The sequence below is a fragment of the Heterodontus francisci genome, chromosome 43 (genome assembly GCF_036365525.1).
Source record: "Heterodontus francisci isolate sHetFra1 chromosome 43, sHetFra1.hap1, whole genome shotgun sequence".
Lineage (NCBI taxonomy): Eukaryota > Metazoa > Chordata > Chondrichthyes > Heterodontiformes > Heterodontidae > Heterodontus > Heterodontus francisci.
Window position 1 is genome coordinate 21,323,184 of NC_090413.1, and position 24,148 is coordinate 21,347,331.

The following is a 24,148-nucleotide window of genomic DNA, read 5'->3' on the forward strand; positions in this document are numbered from 1 at the left end:
TGGGTGGTTGTTGGTCGGCACAGACTCGGTGGGCCAAAGGGCCTGTTTCAGTGCTGTATCTCTAAATAAAATAAATAAAATAAAATAAACAGGCCCAGGTAAAAGCAGAAATCCAGTACTTGCTGGAAAACCACCTAATTGAACCCAGTCAAAGCAGCTGGAGTTCCCCAGTGGTGTTAGAGCCTAAACCTGACAGTTCAACTAGACTCTGCATAGACTACAGAAAGGTTAATGCAATAACAAAGACAGATTCCTACCCAATTTGTTGCTTCAAGACTGTATTGACAGAGTAGGCAGTGCCACATTTCTTACAAAAATAGATTTGGTAAGGGGGATACTGGCAGGTTCCTTTAACACCCCAAGCTAAAGCAGCCTTTGTAACACCAGACGGTCTTTTCCAATGCCGACTGATGCCATTCAGGGTAAAAAAAATGCCCCAGCCACTTTTCAGGGAGTAATGAACCAAGTGGTAGCCAGTATTCCAAGTGTGCGGTTTACCTTGATGATGTGCTGGTATACAGTGACACTTGGAAGGACCACTTGGAACAACTAGAAGCTCTGTTCAGAAAATTACAATTGGCTGATTTAGTAATAAACCTTGCCAAAAGTGAGTTTGCAAAGGCAAGAGTAACCTACCTCGGGCATATAGTTAGGCAAGGACAAGTGTTGCCAAGAATAGCAAAAGTACAAGCGTTGGTGGAGTTCCCTACTCCTAAGACTAATCGAGAAATCATGAGGTTTTGGGGGATGTGTGGTTTCTACCGCAAGTTTATACCAAATTTTGTACTATAGCTGCTCCACTGACAGATTTTCTACAGAAAAAGAAAACCAAGGTAGCGTGGTCAGGAGAGTACCAAACATCTTTTGAGAGGCTGAAAGCCATTTTGATAAATGAACCAGTGTTGGCTGCTCCAAATTTCACTAAGCCTTTCAAGGTAGCAATTGATGCTAGTGACCTGGGGGCCAGTGCAGTCCTGTTACAAGACGATGAAGTTATAGAAAGACCAGTGGGATACTTCTCCAAAAAGCTAAATTGACACCAAAGAAGATATTTAACAGTGGAAAAAGAAACCTTAGGTTTAGTATTGGCTTTTAAGCATTTTGAAATCTATGTCCACCACGACTACAGAGAGGCACAAATTTACACTGATCATAAGCCCCTAGCCTTTGTGGAAAAATTCAAAAACCAGAATACCAAACTATTCCGATGGAGTTTACTATAGCAACCTTATCACTTAAATATTATCCACATTGTGGGCAAAAATAATGCTTTATCTAGAATCTAACTTTGCTTTGAGTTATCTGAGTGCAAAGATGGTACAAAGCAGAATTGTATTAACAGCGGGTAAAGAATGAATGAGAATGAATGTGTTTTAAAATTTTTCATCTTCTGTTTTTCCATACTTTGTAATGAAACGTATTTAAAAATCGTGTTCCATTCCTGCGAGGGTGGAGGTGTTACAAGTGCTTCCATTTTTTTTGTTAAATTATGAGGATTTGTGTGTTAAAACTGAAAAAAGATTCCATAGATGCTGGTACCTGGGGTTTTTAAAAAGAGGTTATCAGAAGGGCTTTTGGACTGAGCTTGTAAACAACAGTTACTGGAAGAATCAAGGAGTGCTAAACACAAACCCTTACTGGAAAGCACCTATCTTCAGATAATTATTTAGCAAGGCTTTTTTTTGACTTGGGGAAAGATGTTTACGAAGAAGTGACAGGTCAAGATTTATAGGAGTCAGGAGGCTTGATTCTTGTGACATCGTTTTGGCTTTGCTTTGGACAGTGAGTTGGTGATATGGACAGTGTTAAAAAGACAGTTGGAGAAAATGTGCCAAGGGAGCAAGCCCCACCTCAGCTTGTTCCACCTCTTTGAGAAGCTCTGAGCAGCAAGTGAAAGAAACTGCCTGAAACCCCTTTTGCTGCATTTTTCCTGGAAAGCCTACCCAAACTGATCTTCAGTGTTGCCTGACAAGAACTGTTCTACGATGATCCCAGTGACCACCATTTACACGTACTTGGGACGCCAAACCAAAACAAAGCACATCTGACATCTTTCCATATCTTCTCTTTTTTCTTCAACACTCTTTATTTTTTCGGTTAACCGGTGTATGTATGTGTGTGTGTGTGTGTGTATATGAGGGGCTAAGATAAAAAAGGAACTTTTATATTACAATCTGTGTGTTAACACTTTGCTTCATTGCTGGTTATGTTTTGTTTTATAATAAACCGATAATTTTGCTGTTTATTAAAGGTGTATTTTATTCTGGGACAAAAATAGACTCTATTTTTGTCTATCAGTAACTGGGGAAAAAATTTCAAGATATGTTGTGACCTGTGGAGAAGTGGAACTCGAAAAACAGTGCACTCCTCCCGCCTCGGTCATAACAATAGGAACAGGAGTTGGCCATTCAGCCCCTCAATTCTGTTCCTCCATTTGATTAGATCGTGGCTGCTCTGGACCTCAACTCCATTGGAAACCTACATTAATAATATTTTCAAACAAAATTGGAAGCAATTAACTACATATCCAACTGAAAACTGCTAATGGTAAGTATTCCAACGTGTTCAATTTGAAAAAGACTCAAGCTAAATCGAAACTAAATCCTACCACTCTGTTATTACATAGTGTAAAGAAATAGGTTAGAATCTCTTTCTCAGCTGATGCTACTGATCCTGTTAAAACAAGCCATTAATTGCCTGCTACATAGAACAGATTGTGTAAAAGAGCCTTGCTGCAGTGACCTACCCATAATCCGTCACACATTCACTATACAAGCCGTCTCCATCCCAGGAGAATTCCCAAGCTAATTTTGCCATGGTAATAATGCGGTTCTTCCATCTGTCAGGCAAACTGGCTTTTAAAGTGATGCTCCTCTAATCCAACACACATAAAGACAAGGAAAGGTGCACGTTATGAATTAAGGCAGTCATTACAGCTACACCCCCACGGGATGAGGTACAAAATGTTTCATAAATTAACCTTAAGGGAACTACGTCTCCATGGCAACCTCCAGCGCACGAACATCTTTTCTGGCCTCTGCGCCTTTAAAAAAATTAAATGAGGATGAAGCAGGATAGTGTTGAAAATATTTTTTCTTCGGGTGCGCGGGGGAGGGGTCGGTAAAAGGTCAGCACACGAGAAACTTCTGCAGTTTTGCGCGTTTATATTCTGCATCTACTGTAAATTAAATCGGTCGTGTGCCCTCACTCTGGTGTGTGTCTCACTCCTCCCACTTTTTGATTGCCTCTCAGGCTAAAAAAAAATCAGGAAGCTTTAGACTAGCCATCGATTTATTCGCATCTGTGGCAACCTGTTGTCTGCGATAGATCTGTGTGGCTCCAATGTCAAATGAAAAAGGATGAAAATTAGTGATTTGCAATATTTCGTTACCTAATGCATCCCAGCTATGTTCACTTGGTATTGTGCCCCTTTTGACTTAAGAAAGCTTAAATGTTCTTCTCCCCCACCAAGATGAAGAATCTCTTAGTCTCTCTTCTCTTGCACTCTTAACTCCTGTCAGCCAAACTTTCTCTCAAATCTCTTGCACCATCGTAATCTTTCTTGGTCTTGTCAATACATCAAATATCATCCCTCTGGACATACCCCTCTGTTGCTCTAAAGCCCTGAGGATACTCTCTCACATGCTCTTCTCTTAATCCTCATAGCAAAGACTTGTGACATGACCTCCCGCGCTCCTCATTTTTTCCCAGGATCTAAAAAAAAAATGCAGAGCCCCTTCGCCCCTCTCAGTTTTCCCTTCATGTCCGAGGCTATAAAAGCGTAATCCCTGGCTCAGTGGGTAGGACTGTTGCCTCTGAACCAGAAGATTGTGAGTTCAAGTCCCACTCCAGAGACTTGAGCACATGATCCAGGCTGATGCTCCCAGTACAGCGCTGAGGGAGTGCTGCACTGTTGGAGATGCAGTTGATTGGATGCAATGCTAAACTGAGGCCCCATCTGGGTGAATGAAAGAGATGTCATTGTGCTATTTTGAAGACCAGAATGGTGGTTCGTCCCCAGTGTTCTGGCCAATATTAATCCTTCAACCGACACATAAAAACAGATTATCTGGTCATTTATCTCATTGCTGTTTGTGGAAGCTTGCTGTGCACAAATTAAATACCGTGTTTTCTACAAGAAAACAGACTCTGCACTTGAGAAATTTAATTAATTTGCTGTATAGCCACCTGCAAGTTTCCCTCCAAGCCACACACCATCCTGACTTGGAACTATATCACCATTCCTTCACTGTCGCTGGGTCAAAATCCTGGAACTCCCTTCCTAACAGCACTGTTGGTGTACCTACCCCACATGGACTGCAGCAGCTCACCGCCACCTTCTCAAGGGCAATTCGGGATGGGTAATAAATGCTGGCCTAGCCAGTGACGCCCACATCCCGCAAACTAATGAATAAAAAAGGCATTTTAGGACATAGTGAAGTCATGAAAGGCGCTAGATAAATGCAAGTCTTTCATTTGGTAAAATCGGTGCAATCTGTGCCCCTCCCCCTCTCCTTTCCCTTCCACCCTTACAGCAAAGGCACAATTTCTCTCAGGCCAAGAAGCCACAGAGCACTGTAGGGTCAGCTACCCATTTTTGTATGATTGTAATTAACTGGCAGCCAGGAGTCCGGAACAGATTTGATGGGGGTCCCATCTGCTACACAGAGAAGCTAATTGCGAGGCCAACTCACTGTGGGGATGACGCCATCACTGGGGAGTAAAGAAATGGGATTTGACACGCCTGGGGCGATTGAAATACACACCAGTCATTTAGAGACATTCATTATTGGGTGATTTGTGCTTGCTTTCTTACACGTGGGTAAGAACATATGTGAAACGGAGGACACTTAACAGCTTTCAGAGAACAATAGCCGAGTGTTGAAAAGCCCCTCTGTTCCAAATTGGCCTGGATTGTGCCAGGTTGAGGTTAATTCGCCAAATCTGGCTTGTCGCTTTGAGGGGACAATAACCCTAAATGATTTTAAAAGAAAACAGCCTATTTTCCTTGAAAGACTGAGCCTCTATTTATATAGTTTCTCTCATGACCTTTGGATGTCTCAAAGTACTTTTGAAGTGTAACTGCTGTTGTAATGTAGGAAATGCAGTCGCTGATTTGTGCACAGCAAGCTCCCACAAACAGTAATGGGATAATGACCAGATAGTCTGTTTTTAAGTGCTGTTGGTTAAAGTTTAGGTATCTTTTCATCCAATTCTCTGGGCAATCTGCTCCATCCATTCACGACCCTCATTATAATGTACATGACCTTCCCTCTTCTCAGCCTGCTTATACTGGGCTCCACAGTCCCCAGTACTTCTCCAAGCATTCATTCTTTATGTACCAGTCTAAAGAGTGAGCGAAACTTTCTTAAACTTCAGCTCATCTAAGACTCTGCTCGCACCAAGTCCTGTTCATCCATCACCCCTGTGCTCGCTGACCTACATTGACTCTCAGTCCAACAACACCTTAAATTTAAAATTAGCTTCCTTGTGTTCAAATCCCTCCATGGCCTCCCCGGTCCCTAACTCTGTAACCTCCTCCAGCCCTACAGCCCTCCGAGATCTCTGTGTTCCTCCTCTGGTTTGTTGTGTATGCCTGATTTCCTTTGTCTTTTCATTAGCGGCCATGCCTTCAGCTGTCTGGATCCTAAGTTCTGGAATTTCTTCCCTAACCCTCTCCGCCTCTCCAACTCTCCTCCTCCTTTAAGGTGATCCTTAAAACCGACCTCTTTGACCAAGCTTTTGATCACCTGGCCTATTATCTCTCTATGGCTCGGTGTCAAAATTTGGCTGATAACATTCCTGTGAAACACCATGGGACATTTTACTATGTTAAAGGCACTATATAAATGCAAGTTGTTGTTCTTGGTAAACCATGTGGTGATAGTGGAGTGGCAGGAGGGTGGGGGGGGTTGTTGGTGGAGGAAGGAATCACAGCTGAGTTGAATTATAGACATTTGTTATCGACAGCAATCAAGAGTAAGACCCTGGCTGATTTTTTTACTCCTACCCCTGGGTCTAGTCTGGCCTCTGCTGAGGCCTTTTGCAACTCCAACGCAATACAATCCAGTGAAAGAATATGGGATCTTCCTTTTCTGTATGGCCCAGTTCCACACTGAATGGAGCCTTCACTGACTGTACCATCACATTAAATAGTAAGCGATTAGAAAGCGTAAATGTACAAAGGGACCTGGGTGTCCTTGTCAATAAGTCACTGAAAGCTAGCATGTAGGTGTAGCAAGCAATTAGGAAGGCTAATGGTATGTTAGCCTTTATCGCAAGAGGATTTGAGTACAGGAGTAGTGAAGTCTTGCTTCAATTGTATAGAACCTTGGTTAGACCACACCTGGAGTACTGTGTGCAGTTTTGGTCCCCTTATCTTAAGAAGGATACTATTACCATAGAGGGAGTGCAACAAAGGTTCACCAGACTTGTTCCCAGGATGGCGGGACTGTACTATGAAGAGAGATTGGGGAAACTGGGCCTGTATTCTCTAGAGTTTCGAAGAATGAGAGGTGATCTCATTGAAACTTACAAAATACTTAAAGGGATAGACAGGGTAGATGCAGCTAAAATGGTTCCCCTGGAAGCAGGGGACAAAATTTCAAAATAAGGGGCAAGCCACTTAGGACCGAGACGAGGAGAAATTTCTTTACTCAGAGTGTTGTGAATCTTTGGAATTCTCTACCCCAGAGGGCTGTGGAAGCTCAGTCATTGAGTATGTTTAAAGCAGAGATTGACAGATGTCTAAATACCAATGACATAAAGGGATATGGGGATAGTGTGGGAAAAAGGTATTGAAGTGGATGATCAGCCATGATCATGTTGAATGGCGGAGCAGTCTCGATGGGCTGAATGGCCTACTCCTACTCCTATGTTCCTATTAGGAATTTCTAAGCTGACCACGATAATTCTTTGTGGGTTGACTCTTGTCCACTTTTGATTTGGACAATCCAATTCTTTGAGGGGAATTTCTGGAAAATTCTGGAATCTATTCTGTTTCACTTATTTCTGTGTCTTATACTGTGGTACATTTATAATGATTAACGGCTGAATTTTACCTTCCCCGAAGAGCGGGACGGTGGCAGAGGGATGGCGTAAAATGGAGCGGGTGGCTCCGGAGGCCCTTCCCGAGCCACTCCCGCCTCCGCCGCCACTTTACGCTGGCCAACATTGACCAACATTGCCTAGCCGGGGCACAACCGATCACCCCGGCAAGGCAACAAAAACTTACCTCCGTTCCGGGGTTCCCCGACATCATCTTTGCGATGCTGGGTGCAGTCGCAGCAGTGGCCACCGCTCCCAGTGGCGCTGCTGGGACAGAGAGCTTCCGGCCCGCTGATAGGCCAGCAGCTCCATTAGGCGGGACTTCCTACCTTAAGCGGATGGAAGTCCCGCCTCAGACTGAGGCGATAGCCAAAGTTCTAATTTTTGCAATCCGTACACCATCAACATTATATGTTAGCAATCTGTCGAGATTGTAATTATGCTGAAGTTTTTACTTTTCATTTTTCAAGCCCTGGGACACACAAAATACAGGTCGGATCCCCAGGCCAGGCAGAAGCGGGTTCGCCACCGACTTTTTGGTCAGTGGCCGGCTCCTGTCCGCCTAGGGTAAAATCTCGGCCTAAGTCTTTAAGTATCTCACCATCACAATATTTTCAAGCCCCATTTCCCAATGTTCATTCTTACTTGCATCTACTGTTCATCTCCTCTAGTAGGAACATAGGAATTGGAGGAGGCCATCCAGCCCCTTAAGTCTGTTCTGTAATTCAATGTTATGGCTCATCTGTACCTGAACTTCATCCATATGCTTTGGTTCCATAAGCATAAAGCACGTTTGCTTAACAAAAATTTATCACTTTCAAGTCTTGAAATTCCCATTGACCCCCCCAGCCTCAACAGCTTTTTGGGGAAGAGAGTTTCAGATTTCACATCACAGAATCACAGAATTGTTACAGCACAGAAGGAAACCATTTGGCCCATTGTGTCAGCACCAGCTCTCTGAATGAGCAACTCACTTGGTGCCATTACCCTGCCTTCTCCCCATAGCCCTGCACATTCTTCCTTCCCGTTTAACAGTCTTATTGGCTATTGAATACCTCGATTGAACCTGCCTCCACCACACTCTCAGGCAGTGCATTCCAGATCCCAACAACTCGCTGCGTGAAAAAGTTTTTCCTCATGTCGCCATTGCTTCTTTTGCCAATTACCTTAAATCTGTCCCCTCTCATTCTTGATCCTTTCACGAGTGGGAACAAGTTTTTTCCCTGCCTACTCTGTCCAGACCCCTCATGATTTTGAATACCTCTACCCTTTGTGTGAAGAAGTGCTTCCTGACGTCACTCCTGAATGGCCTGGCTCTAATTTTGAGGTTATGCCCCCTTGTTTTGAACTCCCGCACCAGAGGAAATAGTTTATTTCTATCTACCCTATTTTTTGATCATCTCCCTTTTTCCAGTCTTGATTTTGAGCCCCCGAACTCTGGAATTCTCTCATTCAGCCTCTTGAGTCAACTGGGGCCTAGTGCATTCTTGTCCCTGAGTCAAAATGTTGTGGAGTCAAGCCCCATACCAGAAATAAAAATCTAGGCTGACACTCACAGTGTACTGCACTGTCAGAGGTGTTCCCACATGGATGGGATGTTAAATTAAGACCTCAGACATTATAAAGGATCACATGACACTATATGAGAACGAGCTGGGGAAGGTCCCCCCTCTCCCCCCCTCCCCGCCCCCCGTATCTTGGCCTGGCCATTTACGTCATTGCTATTTGTGGGAGTTTGCTATGCACAAATGTGGCTGCTGTGTTTCCTATATTACAGCAGTGACTATGCTTCAAATGTACGTCAGTGCTGGCAAAGTGCTTTGGGATGTCCTGAGAATGTGGAAGGTGCTTATTAAATAAAGGTTCGTTCTACATCTCTCGTCTTCAAAAACTCCGACAAACCTCTTGGTTTCCCATCCACCCCGGAAAAGCACCTTGGGACAATTGTTCACGGAAGATGTTGTATAATTTAAGCCCCGTCAGAATTGTACTCGTGCGTGTTTGTAGGAGGATAGACTGTGGGTCTTGTTATCACAAGGCGTGGTTGAGACAAAAAGCATAGATGCATTTAAAAGGAAGCTAATTGGGGAAGAATGGGATCGAAGGATATGTTGGTGGAGCTAGATAAATAGGATGGATGCTGCGTAAACACAAGTTGGGGCAAATGGCTTGCTCCTGTGCTGTAAATTCTACGTAATTGTGCCGAGGAGGCACTTCTGATCAGCTCTCACAGTCTAAGCTCCGCAGTATAAAGCCTATCGAGTTCTTTACAGCAGTAGGAAAAGTCGTGCAAATTCTGAGCCCCACCTGCTCCCTACTCCGAAGGTTTGTATGGAAAGATATTGAGCTCAAAAAAAAAAATAATTGCACAAGAAAATCTGGAGCTCCTGCAGTTGGTACTGAGTCGCTGTGACAGCTCACTGAAGATCTGACGCATTGCTTTAAACCATTTTTTCCCAAAATAGCACAGGACCAGAATCTTCCATCTCCTCTGACTGCATTATAAATAGACGCCTGTGTGACTTAATCACGGCATTCATTGTCATGATCATTGTGCAATTCCTTGGCGGATTAATGCTTCTTGTTTTGCGAACTGAACGTTGTTGACTCTTGCTAGGGTTATGGATGCTGACACCTCTCTTTCCTCATCTCGTCCAAGTGACAATTCTTCATGTGTGACTCTCCCCAGTGAGTAATTATTCGACGTGTGGCCTTCACTGTCGTGCCTGCAGGCCCGATTTTAACTCTCCCCACCTCTGCGTGATGAAAACCAGGCCTGGTGGGGCGTGAAGTGTTGGAGGGTAAAATTGAACAGGGGCATTACCCACTCCTTTCCTGCCCCTCCGATCAGCCTGACTGCAATTTGAACATTTCAGGGAGCAAGGACACGAGGCTCCAACAGTGAGGTTGGTGGGAGGGGGTTGAGGGGGGGGGGTTTGTGGTGAGACGGTTCCTCTTTAAATATGCAGATTGGGTTCCGATGATGTCATTGGGGTCGCATCCGCCATTTTAACCTGAGGCTTGAGGTGGAGAGTGAGGAGACTTTCTGGAACATTCTAGAATCTATTTTTCCCCACTTATTTCTGTGGCACATTTAATGATTAAGTCTTCTGGTACCGCACCGTCACAATATTTTCTACTCTTATTTCCCAATACTCATCCCTATTTGGGTCTATTGTTCATCTCCTCTTGTAGGAACACAGGGACAGGAGGCCATTCAGCCCATCGAGCCTGTTCCTCCATTCAATCAGATTGTAGCTCATTTGTGTATCCTAACTCCATCTACCTGCTTTGGTTCCATAAGCCTAAATTTCCCTGGTTTAACAAAAATTTATCAGTCTCAAGCCCTGAAATTTTATTTGGGGAGGAGCTGGGTTCGGGAGGAACAGGGGTTGGGAGAGAGGTGGGGGTTGGGGCGGGGAAGCGGGGGGGTGCGTGGTGGGGAAGAGAAGTGCGGGACAGAGAAACGGGGGTGATGGGAAAAGGTGCGGTGGGTCCCCAGCCAGGCAAAAGCTGACAGGATTGGAAACAGGAGCCAGGATCAGCAGGATGATCAACAAAGTAACTTTTATTTTTTTTTGAGTTATATCTAATGGCAAAATCACAGCAAAATCCATCGAATTACATAGAATGTACAGCACAAGCTGAAATAGGCCATTCGGCCCAACTGGTCCATGTTGGTGTTTATGCTCCAGTTGAGTCTCCTCCTGCCCCTACTTCATCTCACCCTATCAACATATCCTTCATTTCTTTCTCCCTCGTGTGCTCATCTAGCTTCCCTTTAAATGCATCAAATACAGGGTGTGAGTAAAATATAAAAAAATCATGACAAGCTCTGTGCCTACCTTGATAGTTTTAGTTTGCAGCTTGAGTCCGTTTAAGGTGTTAATGGCTTTGTCTGCATCATTTGGATCCACATAGTTTACGAAACCATATCCTAAACTCTGGCCTAGAAGGAGACAGAGAAGTATAAAAGAGTTCAGGTCCCAGCAGGAAACGCAAGACTTTACCAAAGGGGGAAGATTCTCCCGGTTACATCTCGTGTGGCAACATCACAAACTCTCTTTGTCAGGAGCGGGGTTCACAATTCCCTGCACAATGCCGAGGAAGTCTTGACGCCATCGGTATCGCTTAGACCCAAACTCTCAAACCGCCATTTTCACTGCTCAAGGACCCTCATATGCAAACGAGTGGTACCCATGAGTTCATACAGACATACGTACGAACATACAAACATATGAATTAGGAGCAGAAGTAGGCCATTTGGCCCATCGAGCTTGTTCCACCATTCAAAAAGATCATGGCTGATCTGTTTGTGTTTCGAATTCCACTCTCTCACCTCTACCCCCGATAACCCTTGATTCCCTTGCCTGACAAGAATCTATCTACCTCCACCTTAAAAATATTCAATGATCCCGCCTCCACCACCTTCTGAGGCAGAGAGTTCCAAAGGTGCACAACCCGAGAGAAAATATTTCTCCTCATTCTGTCCTAAAAGGGCGACCTCCAATTTTAAAACAGTGCCCCCTAGTTCTGGACTCACCCACAATAGGTCTACATCCACCTTGTCAAGACTGTTCAGGATCTTATAAACTTCAATCAAGTCTCCCCTCACTCTTCTAAACTCCAGTGAAAAAAAGCCCAGTCTGTCTAACCTTTCCTCATAAGACAACCCGCTCATTCCAGGTACCAATCTGGTCAACCTCCTCTGAAGTGCCTCCAACGCATTTATATCCTTCCTTATATAAGGAGACCAAAACTGCGCACAGTATTCGAGATGTAGTCTCACCAATGCCCTGTATAATTGAAGCAAAACATCCTTACTTTTATTTTCAATTCCTCTCATAATAAAGGATAGCATTCCATTAGTTTTCTTTATTACTTGCTGTACTAACGTCTTGTGACTCCTGCACTAGAACACCTTGATCCCTCTGCATCTCGGAATTCTGCAGTTGTTCTCCGTTTAAGTAATACTCTGCTTTTTTATTCTTCCTGCCAAAGTGAACAACTTCACATTTTCCCACATTAATTCATCATGGACTCAGATTGCCAATTTTCAGGGTTTCCCTGCAGTCTCCAGGAATTAAAGGATAATCTCCAGGACATTGCTGCGAAGAACACCCAGGAGAAAATTCATAGGGATATTAAAAAATTGAACCCTTTTTATTAGTCTTAAAAATGTGGGCGATGGGAATGAAGCCTCTTTGACTGGTAGTCAAGCATCATCCAATCAGGTAATGAATAATGTACTTGCTTTCTGATTGGTGTGGGAGGGTGGGGCACCTTGTGGATGGACATGATGGGCAACCAATGGCGAGAGTGTGGGGGCGGGGCAGGTGGAGGCCAGAGGTCATGTGGTGAAAGCTTTGGGAATTTGACAACCAGAGTTGATGATCCGACTGTGGAAAGTCATCTTGATCATTGCTCAATCCCAGAAAGCAAACTACTCATTTACCACAACAACAACTTCCCAGGCAAAGCGAGAAAACAGTGTCGGGAATATTTCAGTCACCATTTGCCTTCAAAGGGGTTGCACCTTCGAGGAGAAAACAATAGTCAGCAAATCTCTTCTGAAAATGGATGATGTATTTCAAAAACAGTCTGTGTTGTAATGTTTCAGAAACACAGATTTGCAAAATAATTTTTTTTAATGGGGTTGCTGCCCTTTACAGTTGGGTTTTCTAAAAATCTTTTGTGGGGATTTTGTGGTGCTATTTTTGTCAAGGAGCACTGTTGCCATGGTGATATCGCACAAATTGCAGTGCAGTGTACAGAGCTGTGATACAATCAGTGGCAAAGGTTTGCAGGCCAATCAAATCCCCTCGGAAAACTGATGCTTTCTGCTTTCCCTGGGAACATGTACGCAAAGTTTCAGTTCAGGCCCACCCCCTGTAAGTTTAAACCTTTTGTTAACTACTGTGTTGCACTGGCCATCTGTCATTTTTAAAAATTCTTTCATGGGATGTGGGCGTCGCTGGCAAGGCCAGCATTTGTTGCCCATCCCTAATTGCCCTTGACAACTGACAGGCTTGCTCGGCCATTTCAGAGGGCAGTTAAGAGTCAACCACATTGCTGTGGGTCTGGAGTCACATGCAGGCCAGACCAGGTCAGGATGGCAGATTTCCTTCCCAAAAGGACATTAGTGAACCAGATGAGTTTTTACGACAATTGATGATAGTTTCATAGTCAGCATTGCTGAGACTAGTTTCAATTTCAGATTATTATTAATCAATTAAATTTAAATTCCACCAGCTGCTGTGGTGAGATTTGGACCCGTGTCCCCTGGGCATTAACCGGGGGCCTCTGGGTTACTGTTACAGTGACATTACCACTACACCACTGTCTCCCCTACCCAAGCAGTGGGCAAGAGAAGGACAGCACAGGATCCATAATGTGGGCTGCCTGTTATTTGCTTTGCTAATTTATGCACTTTAAAAGAAAACTAAGGATGAAATTGCATCCACGTAGCACCTTTCATGTCCTCGGGCTGTCCCTAAGTGCCTCATAACCAATGAATTAGTTTTGAGCTTTGCAGGCAAACTGCAGCTGCCAATCTGTGCACAGCAAAACAACAAGTGAGATAAATAACCAGTTCATCGGTTTTTCTTTGGTGGTGTTCAATGAATGGTGATTATTGATCGGGACGAGATGGGAATTTTCTGTTCTTCTTTGAAAAAAATGTGAGATGTTACCTCCTGAACAGGGGCCTCAGTTTAACGGTCTCGTTAAAAAGACGGCGCCTCCAACAGTGCAGCACCCTCTCAGAACTGCACTGGAGTCTCCGCCTAGATTTTGTGCTCAAGTCTGTGGAACGGGCCTTGAATTCACAACTTTGAGTCAGAGGCACACTGTGAATTGGTTTGAAGTGTTGGAACTCTTGTTATTAAAAACACAATGGGCATTTTGGCACAGCAGGATACCATGAATAGCAAGAAGCTGAATAGCTAGCTGTAATGTCGTGCAGTGGTGTCTTCACCTTTAAGAAACCGTACCTTTAAGAGACTAGGTTACTAATGCAACTGATGACATCATCATACATACATAGGAAGGAGACACCATTTTGAGAGACACACTGAACACATGGTTTACGGAGTGCATATACAGCTGTGAGGAAAAGACTTGGACCTAAGATCATGCAATGTAGACAAGTAAGACAATAAACAGTGTTTGCGTTGACTCTGACTATGAAGCCTGTGGTTAATTGAATGAAGACTTTAAGAACGCAGCACAGCTCTGCACTAGCTACACAGTTTTAGGTGCTTCTGGTCTTTTTCAATTTGTTCTTGAGATGTGAACATTGCTTGCAAGGGCAACATTTATTGCCATCTCTAATTGCCCTTGAGAAGGTGGTGGTGACCCACCTTCTTGAGCTGCTGCATGTGGTGAAGGTGCTCCCATAGTGCTGTTAGGTGGGGAGCACCAGGCTGTTGACCCAGTGATAATGGAGGTACGGTAATATGTCCAAGTCGGGATGATATGTGACTTGGAGAGGAACTTGGAGATGACCAATGTTCCCTCCCAAATGTCCCCACAGAAGTTGGCCCCTTTAAATTACTGTATGTGCCCGGCTGGACAAAGAAATTTAAAGGGGCCACACAATTAAGTAAATTGTCTATGTGCTCCCCCAAAAAATAAGAGAGAACTTTGGAGGTGGCGGTGTTCCCATACACCTGCTGCTCTTGCTCTCCTAGGTTGTGGATGTCACGGGTTTGGTAGGTGCCGTCAAGGCTGAGGGAGGAATGTTGCATGGGACGTTGGCAAAACTTGCCGTTGTTCTTCAAATCATGCTCTGGGATCTTTAATGCCCACTGGTTTGAGTGGAGTAGGCACCTGAGGTTCAGTTTAATGTATTATCCAAGGGATGACATTTTAACTAATGCAGCACTCCTACCAACACTGCATTGGAGTGTCAGCTGGGATTATGTGGTCATGTTCTGGAGCGTGACAGGAACCAAACACCTTCTGAGCCAAGGTATTCCCGATTGAGACTGTGGTTCAGCAAATTTCTAAAGTTTGCAGGAACTCCTGCCCTCCCATCTCCTCATATAGCAAGAATATCCCTTTAATTATCTTGCTATGATGCACAGCACTATTTTCGAGCTTTAAAATTCAGGTCATAAAAATGTAATACCAGCTACTTCTTAAAGGGGAGGGGAAATTTGCAAATAATCTGCTCACTTGCACTCAACAGTAATAGATATCTGAAGTATTGACCTGATTTTAACTCACTCAAAACCCATTCACTTAGTTAAAATCAGGCCCAATATTATTTGCACATCTCATTATATGGTGACCAAATACAATTATATTATTGCAAATTGTAAAATACATAATGTTCAGAAAATAGATTGCATGAAGTACTCTAGTTGAAGTATTTATATAGCTTATACATAGAATAACAGATACTGGGCATGATTGAGGCATCAATGTTGGTATAATCTCCATGTAATCACTCCCAAATATCCATGATCATCAATTCTTGATGTTACAATTCTCCTTTAGAGTCACTCTTAGATATCTATTATTCTGTTATGGACATAGAACAGAATCGTCAAATGGTCACATCACTAAAGGAGGCCATTCGGCCCATCATGTCTGTGCCAGCTCTCCGCAAGAGCAACTCAGCGAGTCCCCTGCCCTTTCCCTGTAGCCCTGCAAATTTTTTTCTCTTCAGCTGCTTATCCAATTTCCCTTTGAAAGCCACAATTGAATCTGCCTTCACCACACTCTCAGGCAATACATTCCAGATCCTAACTACTCGCTGCGTAAAACAAAAAAAACTTTTCCTCGTGCCACTCCCAGGTCTCCATTATTTTCCAAGCAAATTGCTGCAAGACCTGTGTAATGTTCAAACATGATATATTGTGTTTGACATAATATCCCATAATACAGAGATACTCCATTGCTAATACACAGCTGGTAAGTAGCTCACAGGTGGAACATTGCATATAATGCATAAACTAATCTCTTTTAAACTGTTCTAATGATTAAACACAGCAGGTATGCAGTTCCTACCAAGGTGTCAAATTGGTTTTTCTAACAGTGCTGTCCCAGCTTCACAAAAGTTTTAAAAATGAGAGTATAATAATTAATAACAGGGATCTAAGACAGTATTTTGCCTACAACACGAGAGTGACTTCGAAATGAACGTATGTGAAATTCTCTGAGACATTTCAGAGAGATTTGATAAAGTGCTGTAGAAACACAAGTCGCTACAATGCATTTTTGGTTTGTCAGCCTCTTTCCCCAAATAAGGGGATGATGAGCGACAATTCGCTTCAAAGAAACACTGCCTCGACACAAACCGCCTTTTTAACTGCAGCTACTCTTCCCATGACATGGTGAAGTGATTTAGGGAGAGCTGTAAACATTTGTACCCGATGTGGCAGGTGTATGACAGGAAGGTGCATTCGCACTTGAAGTTGCCTGGGTGGAAAAGTAACAACAGACAGGGAGTTGACAATACAAGAAAGAAAACCATGAATGAGCACAAAGACTTGTCATGACAGAGAAGATCGAGATTAATGGGAGCAGACGGTTGATTGATTGTTGTTCCTGATCATTCGCAGAGTGTGCTAAGCTAGAGTTTCAACTGGAGGACAGCGTTTGATCTGGTTCATCAACATGGAGAACTGCCTATAGGATGAGCTTTTAGTCGAGACCCAAAGCAAAACCCTAATGACTTCAGACAACTGAATAACAGCAACAAATTGCATTTATATAGCACCTTTAACGCAGTAAAATGGCCCAAGGTATTTCGCAGGAGCATGATCAAGCAAAATTTGAGAGTGAACCACATATTAGGACAGAGAGCCAAAAGCTTGGTCAAAGAGGTAAATTTTAAGAAGTGTCTTAAAGGAGGAGGAGAAAGATGTGGAGAGGGTTGAAGAGGGAACGCCGAGGCAGCTGAAGACAGCATAGGAATTATGGGATGTGCATGAGGCCATAACTGAAGAGCAAATTTGTTCACCCCAATATTCAACCTTAGGATTTCTCCCCACCCTCACTCAGATTTAGAGATTTTGGGGTAGAAACTCAAAGTTGGTATGAGGGCGGAATGGACGCCATTCAATCGGCCGTCCGTTCTCCTCCCATTCAGTCCTTTGGCTACGATGCAACTGACTCTCAAGTGGGCATATAATGGGCAATTGATTTGGTTTTGCCCATTTGCCATCACTGCCCTTGATGAATTTCAACCCCTTTGTTTTTTCAGTGCACAATCTATTCTTCTGCTGCTCAGGGAGTGCTGCGTCTGATGTGATCTGTCCCTTTAAACCACAACATATTTATGTTGATAAGCGCATCTCAATGTCACTTAGAGCTTAGTTGCTATCAGCAATGGAAGTTTGCTGATTGGCAATTCCATGTAAGTTTCCAATTCCAGGTCAGAAGCAAGAAATTACAGTTCTTCTTTCTCTCTCTTTGTACACTTGTGGCTTCTGAGGTTTGACAGATATGTGCCAGATGCAAGACCTTTATGTTAATGGACAGATAACTACAAAACTCCAAGGAAGAATATTGCTTTGGGCTATAGGTTAGGTACATGGTGAGTTTTGTTGACCAGTAAGTCTTCAGTTCATCTATGTGAACAGTGAAATTGTCCCTTGACATCAATACTAGCTCAAACATCCTACCCTGGAGTCTGGACTAAACTATGACCCATACTCATTGGTTATGACTTGGCAAAGATACTTTTGGTGGTTCTGACCTCAATTGTTAAATTTTGTCTTCAGGTCCCAAGGGCATCCATATATATATTTTGTTCCAACCCAGTGGTCTTGGGTCTTCCCCTCTTCACATGCTGTTGTGGAATTGTCTGATTTGGACTAATTGTGTGACTGTCAGATTTGAGGTCTTATGTACGTTTTGTACTTGTGGTTCGTGTCACCACTTGGAGATTGGTCACTACGGGACCAAAGAAGTTTACAGCTAAAGTCTGTGCTAGCTCTTTGCTCACTGCTCTGTGTTGTGCCCATAGTCCTGTTTCTTTCTCTGTTTATCCACTTTTCCCTTAAAATATGTAATTGTCTGCACCTCAATTATTTCCTTTGGTAAAGCAATCTACACAAGAGCCTTCTGTCTAAAGACATTTCTCCTGACATTCCTGTTAAATTGATGGCACGTTGTTACTGACTCCTCTCAAGATGCACTGCAGCAACTCACCAAGGCTTCTTTGACAGCACCGTCCAAATCCTGGACTGCGACCTCTAAGGACAAGGGCAGCAGACGGATGGGAACACCACCACCTGCAGGTTCCCCTCCAAGTCACACACCATCCTGACTTGGAACTATATCGCCGTTCCTTCACCGTCGCTGGGTCAAAATCCTGGAACTCCTTTCCTAACAGCACTGTGGGAGTACCTCCAACCACACTGACTGCAGTGATTCAAGAAGGCAGTTCACCATCACCTCCTCGAGTGAAATGAGAACGGACCATAAAAGTTGTTCTCGCCAGTGACACCCACATCCCATTAGAAAATAAAAGATACCTCCCCAACCAGATGGAAATAGTTTTTCCCTGTTCACTCTATCAAAACCCCTCATTATTAATAAAAAATATCTTGACTAAACCCTCTCTGATCTAGTGGAAATAGCTCCAGATTCCAAACATCTTTTCATATCGGAAGTACCCCACTTCTGACATCTTTCTGCAGCTTTATTGTCCTTTCTATAACGAAGTGCCCAAAACTGCCCACTATCACTGTCTCTTTAGATCTAACTCTTTACGCCCTATTTATATGGCCAGATTAATGTTGTTGGCCATTTTTATGTTGACACATTATATTAGGGCAGGGAAGGTTAAGGAGATTTAATAAAGGTGTTCAAAATCATGTGGTGTTTCATGGAGTCGATGTTGTGAAACTGTTTCCACTGGTAAGAGGCTTGGTGACCAAGGCCACAGATTTAAGATAATTGGCTAAATAATCCAGGAGCAATTTCTTTACGCAGTGAGTTGTTGTGACCTGGAACGCACTGCCTGAAAGGGTGGCGGAATCAGATTCAATAGTAACTTTCAAAAGGGAATTGGCTAAATACTAGAAAAGGAAAAATATGCAGGGCTATGGGAGGAGTGGGACTAATTGGCAGCTCTTTCAATATCAGCAACTACTTTCATTTATATAGCACCTTTAACTCAGTAAAACATCCCAAGGCGCTTCACAGAAAGCAATTATCGAACAAAATTTGACATTGAGGCACATAAGGAGATATTAGGACATGTAAGAGGTGGTTTTTAAGGAGCATCTAAAAGGATGGGAGAAATGTAGCGAGGCGGAGAGGTTTAATGTGGGAATTCTACAGTTTAAGAATGTCAGAGAGCTGGCACAGGTACAATGGGCTGAATGGCCTTGATCTGTGCTGTATCTTTCAGTTTTTGCCCTTGTTCTTTTTCTTGGCTTGGCCACGTGTCACCGCAGCTTGTACTGCTGTGAGACTCCTTGATCACATTTCAAACGAAAGAGAGCCAAAGCCCAACCCTGATTACTTTTGATGCAAATTGTAAAGTTCACCAGTTCATTCAGAATAAGGGCCGGTGGGAGAAGGAATAAAAGAAATGGGAATCAGTGTATTCCACTGTGATTCAATAAAGGGGCTATGCTGCTGAATCATATCCCTGACAATTTTATTAATTTCAATAACTATGCAGTGTTCTGAGAGTGTAAATAAGGAAAAAACTGCTTCTGCTGGCAGGACTGTCAGGAACCAGAGATTTAACATAATTGTCAAAAGAAGCAGAAAGCTGATGCAATTTTTTTAAAAATCTGAAATGCATTACTGGAATGGGCAGTGGAAGCAGATTCAATTAGTGACTATCAGAAGAGATTTGGCTATATACTAGAAGGGAAAAAAGTTTGCAGGGCTATGGAGAAAGAGCAAGGGCAATGTGAGTAATTGGATAGCTCTTTTAGAGCACAGCTCAGTGGGGCGGCGCAGTGGTTAGCACTGCAGCATCACAGCTCCAGCGACCCGGGTTCAATTCCGGGTACTGCCTGTGTGGAGTTTGCAAGTTCTCCCTGTGTCTGCGTGGGTTTCCTCCGGGTGCTCCGTTTCCTCCCACATGCCAAAGACTTGCAGGTTGATAGGTAAATTGGCCATTATAAATTGCCCCTAGTATAGGTGGGTGGTAGGGAAAATATAGGGACAGGTGGGGATGTGGTAGGAATATGGGATTAGTGTAGGATTAGTATAAATGGGTGGTTGATGGTCAGCACAGACTCGGTGGGCCGAAGGGCCTGTTTCAGTGCTGTATCTCTAAAAACTAAAACTGGGCACTGAGGAGTCCAGGTATAACTACCCCCCTATTTGTTCCCTCCGCCCTGAGGGGGGGTGCCTGGCACTACACAGAATGAATATGTGATATCTCGTTCTACCACTCCACATATAATGATACACTGGTCCACAGTGGCAACTGATCATTCACGTGAATGGGCATTTATATTTAGTACCAGTCACTAATTTTTGTCAAAGACAGTCCAGTTTCTGAGTGGAAATTTCTAAGAGGTAAGCAGGAGACTAAAAGCCCGGTTTTTAATTTGCTGCTGTGTTACAAGATGCAGAGGCTTGAAGTTTTGAGACCATTAAAGTTCCAATGAATTGTCATCATCAGTGAAACATAGCTCAGAACTCAAGCCATGATTCAACTCCAGTTTGGACATGACAAATGATGGTAACTCCATTTAATACCTGTGGTAATACCAGGTACAGTTGGGACTCAAAGGTATTAAGGATTGAAAGATAGAGAGGAAAGCACTGCATCTGTCAAATAACCAGTTCATTCCATCCCTAATCTATAGTGAATGGCTGTAGGATTCATCCAAGTTCTAAATGTGATTAAATAACCAGGCAATTGATCTTATAGATGTAACCATCATGTCCAAACAGTTAAGAGTAATGAAACATGATCCTGTGTAGGATAAAAACACTGTTGCATGCTGAGAATCTGTCCCTTATTTTGTGCTTATCTAGCCTGGGTATGCAGTGATGCACAATTTCAAACTATCAACTGTGCCTTTGAACAGAGGACTTATATCTGTCATGAGAATTTTTTTAAAAATCAGAATATGCACTCTCTTGCATCTGTGTAAAAGTAATTGCATCACTTCTTTCATTGCTGGCTTCAAACTGTTCTCTTTTGAGTTGTCTTTTATTTATAATTGATTGAACAAAGTTTTGTACACAATTATGTTTCTAAAATTGTAGTAGAACTTCCTGTTTGTCATAGTAAGCGATGCAACAGAACTTCCTGCCAACTACAGGAAGTGACATGAAACTTCTTGGAAGTAGTAAAGAAAATGGCCTCATCCTTCTCTTCCCCAGTTTATGTAAGTTATGTGGTTTTGCAGAATTACTTTTTTTTTTAAAACACCTCTGTTTATTTGCAGTTGGAGTACAAATAGGGTTAGAATCCCTTTTAAGGAGTTAATTTTACAAATACTTTAGAAAACAACAGGAATACTGCTTTGTAGTTTGACACTGTATGTAAATATAGATGCACCATTGGATTTGTTGCTTGTCGGACACTTTTTTAAAAATTATTGTGTCATGTTTAGAAGTTGAAAAGTCTCAGCTTCCTGCTAATAGCTCACTTTTGCCGAATAATTCTGTTCACCAAACCTGCTTCTGACCTTAACCCCCTTTTTGACAGAGTTTTGTGTTCGAATTGGCGAAGTTGGAGTGAGCAGTGCTGAGGTTGGCACTCCTAGGCCAGGTGATATCGTTTGGGTTAGAGACATGCTGATACTCCATTTGCATCTGATCCGAGCTGTACCACATCTGGGAGTGTTTTCCCATTCTGGGACGTAGGAGCAGGAGGAGGCCATTCAATTAAATCACAGCACTTCTGTACCTCAACTCCATTTACCCAACGTTGACCCATTGATACTCTTATCTAATATTAATCTGTTTAACTCGGTCTTGAAAAGATTAATTGGCCCAGCATTCACTGCCTTTTGGGGAGAGAGAACGGGTTCCAGATTTCTACTACTCTGCAAAGATCCTGATTTTACTCCTGAAGGGCCTATAATTTTAAGATTGTGTCCAGTTGTTCTGGATTCCCTCAGCAGAGGAGATAGTTTCTCTGGATCTACCTGATTGAACCCCTTTATTATTTTTAAGCACCTCAATTGTATCATTCCTCAACCATCTAAACTCAAGGGAATGCAAACTTTATGCAACCTGTTCTAAATTTAATCTTTAATCCCCAGTATCATTGTGCCTACAGCCGTGCAGCTTTTTTCCTTTTCAAGTATTTATCCAATTCCCTTTTGAGAGTCGCTACTGAATCTGCTTCCATCGCCGTTTCTGGCATTGCAATCCGGATCTTAATAACCCGAAGATATGAATTAGGAGCAAGAGTAGGCCACTCGGCCCCTCAAGCCTGCTCTGCCATATTCGCTGCATTAAAAACAATTCTCCTCATCTCCTCTCTGGTTCATTTGCCAACTGCCTTAAATCTGCATCCTTCAACTACTGACCCCTCTTCCACTGGAAACAGATTTTCCTTCTTTACTCTTATTGAAACCCTACATGGTTTTGAACACCTCAATTAAATCTTCCTGTAAACTTCTCTGCTCTCAGGAGAACAAGTTCCTTGTGCCCAGCAAATCTCTGCTGCACCCTCTCCAAACCTGGCTATCCTTCCTAAAGTGTGGCGCCCAGAATTGGACACACTACTCCAGTTTATGCCACGAAAACTTCTAAAATGTGGCTGCGCTTTTGGATGGCAAATATTGCTTGCCAGTGGTATTGTACTTGCCTCAGCTTGGGGTAGGGGACTGTTGGACAGCAGTCTACCCCAGAACTACCCTTTTCATATTTAGGAAACAGAAAGGCACTTCTGCAGCCCAGAACTAATTGGACTAGTAACATTTTGGTCCAACTACAACCCTCCTCAGAGTTGAAGTGCTCCATTGGCACTCGGTGTTCCTTCTGTGAGGAGGTGAGTTTGAATGGTAGCTGTGACTTGAAGTGTGTGACCCTTTGGGATGGGCAGATGAAGCTAGGGTGAAGGGACAAAGAACAAGACTGACACACTCCCTTGGACAATGTATCCACAGGAGACTTAATTGAGAAAGTCATGCCCTATATACCAACATTGTGTGATGGAATTCTTTGTTTTACCTGTGATCTTATCACGGACGAGTTTGCACGATTCAATTTCCCCGATGCTGCCGAACAGGCTCTTGAACTCCTCCTGTGTCATGTTCTGTGGTAGATAGTTGACGATGAGATTGGTCTTGCTGTCGTCAGAGGGCCCAGCCATCATTGGTATGGAGCAGTTTGTGCTGTTGAGGGAAGGGCCGTTGGATGTGTTGTTGCTTGTAGGACCATTTGCCACCTGAGTTTCCATAGTGCTGATTATCTGCTAAAGTAGAAAGATAAAGGTCGTGAATTTGAGCAAGGCCCTTGAAAATTACAACCAAAAACCATCGTCTTTTAAAATTATTTTAGGTGCATCCTAGTCAGAACGTGATTGGAGCAAGATTCAAAATCCAAACAGGCTCAAATCATTTCTCACCTTTTGAAGGGTCATGCCACGTTAATGTGTAAAACCGAGAATTGTGAAAGCTCAGAGGTGAGAAAAGTGTTGTCTGTGACATCTTAATGCTAGAGAAATATTCTCAAAATAATTGACAATACCTACTGAGGTGCTGCTGGTGAATTGAAAAAAGTACTATTGACATCATATGACCTGTTTCATAATAATGGGGCCCTGAGACGCAGTTGTAGAGCTGGGTGTGTGTCACTATGCCAGGAACTTAAAGGCCACAACCCAATCCTCTCATTTGCTTGGTTGTTTATCTGAACCATGATTGTCGAGGTGGGGACTGGTTGGAGACCATAACACATTTAAATTGGAAGGCGTGGGAACTGGATGGGTAAAGGTACTTGTATTTTATAGCTCCTTGCCATGTTGGAGCATTTGAAAAGCCCATGAATTGCTTTGGGAATGTAGTAATTGTTGTTATGTTGGCAAGAAAGGCAGCCATATTTCACCACAAACATGTGGCAAATAGCAACCTGTTACAATTTTACTGTATTGGTGATGTTGGTTGAGAGGAATTTTGACTGGCACCAGGAGAGTGTCCTCCTCCTCCTCATT

General features: G+C 43.2%; 1 protein-coding gene across 5 annotated transcripts in view; it reads right to left on the minus strand.

Annotated features, from left to right (window-relative positions):
• The window catches only part of elavl3 (ELAV like neuron-specific RNA binding protein 3), a 54,728-nt gene extending 31,309 nt beyond the window's left edge, over positions 1-23,419 (minus strand). For 3 of the 5 annotated variants that reach the window (XM_068020806.1, XM_068020805.1, XM_068020807.1), the window contains exons 1-2: positions 23,167-23,419; positions 10,893-10,996 (exon numbers count right to left, since the gene is read on the minus strand). In XM_068020806.1, coding sequence (XP_067876907.1) covers positions 10,893-10,996; positions 23,167-23,395 — 333 coding nt within the window. In that variant the 5' untranslated portion in view covers positions 23,396-23,419. The remainder of the gene's footprint in view (positions 1-10,892; positions 10,997-23,166) is intronic. The other 2 variants (XM_068020808.1, XM_068020809.1) reach the window with 1 other exon arrangement.
• Between the last annotated feature and the right edge of the window lie 729 nt (positions 23,420-24,148).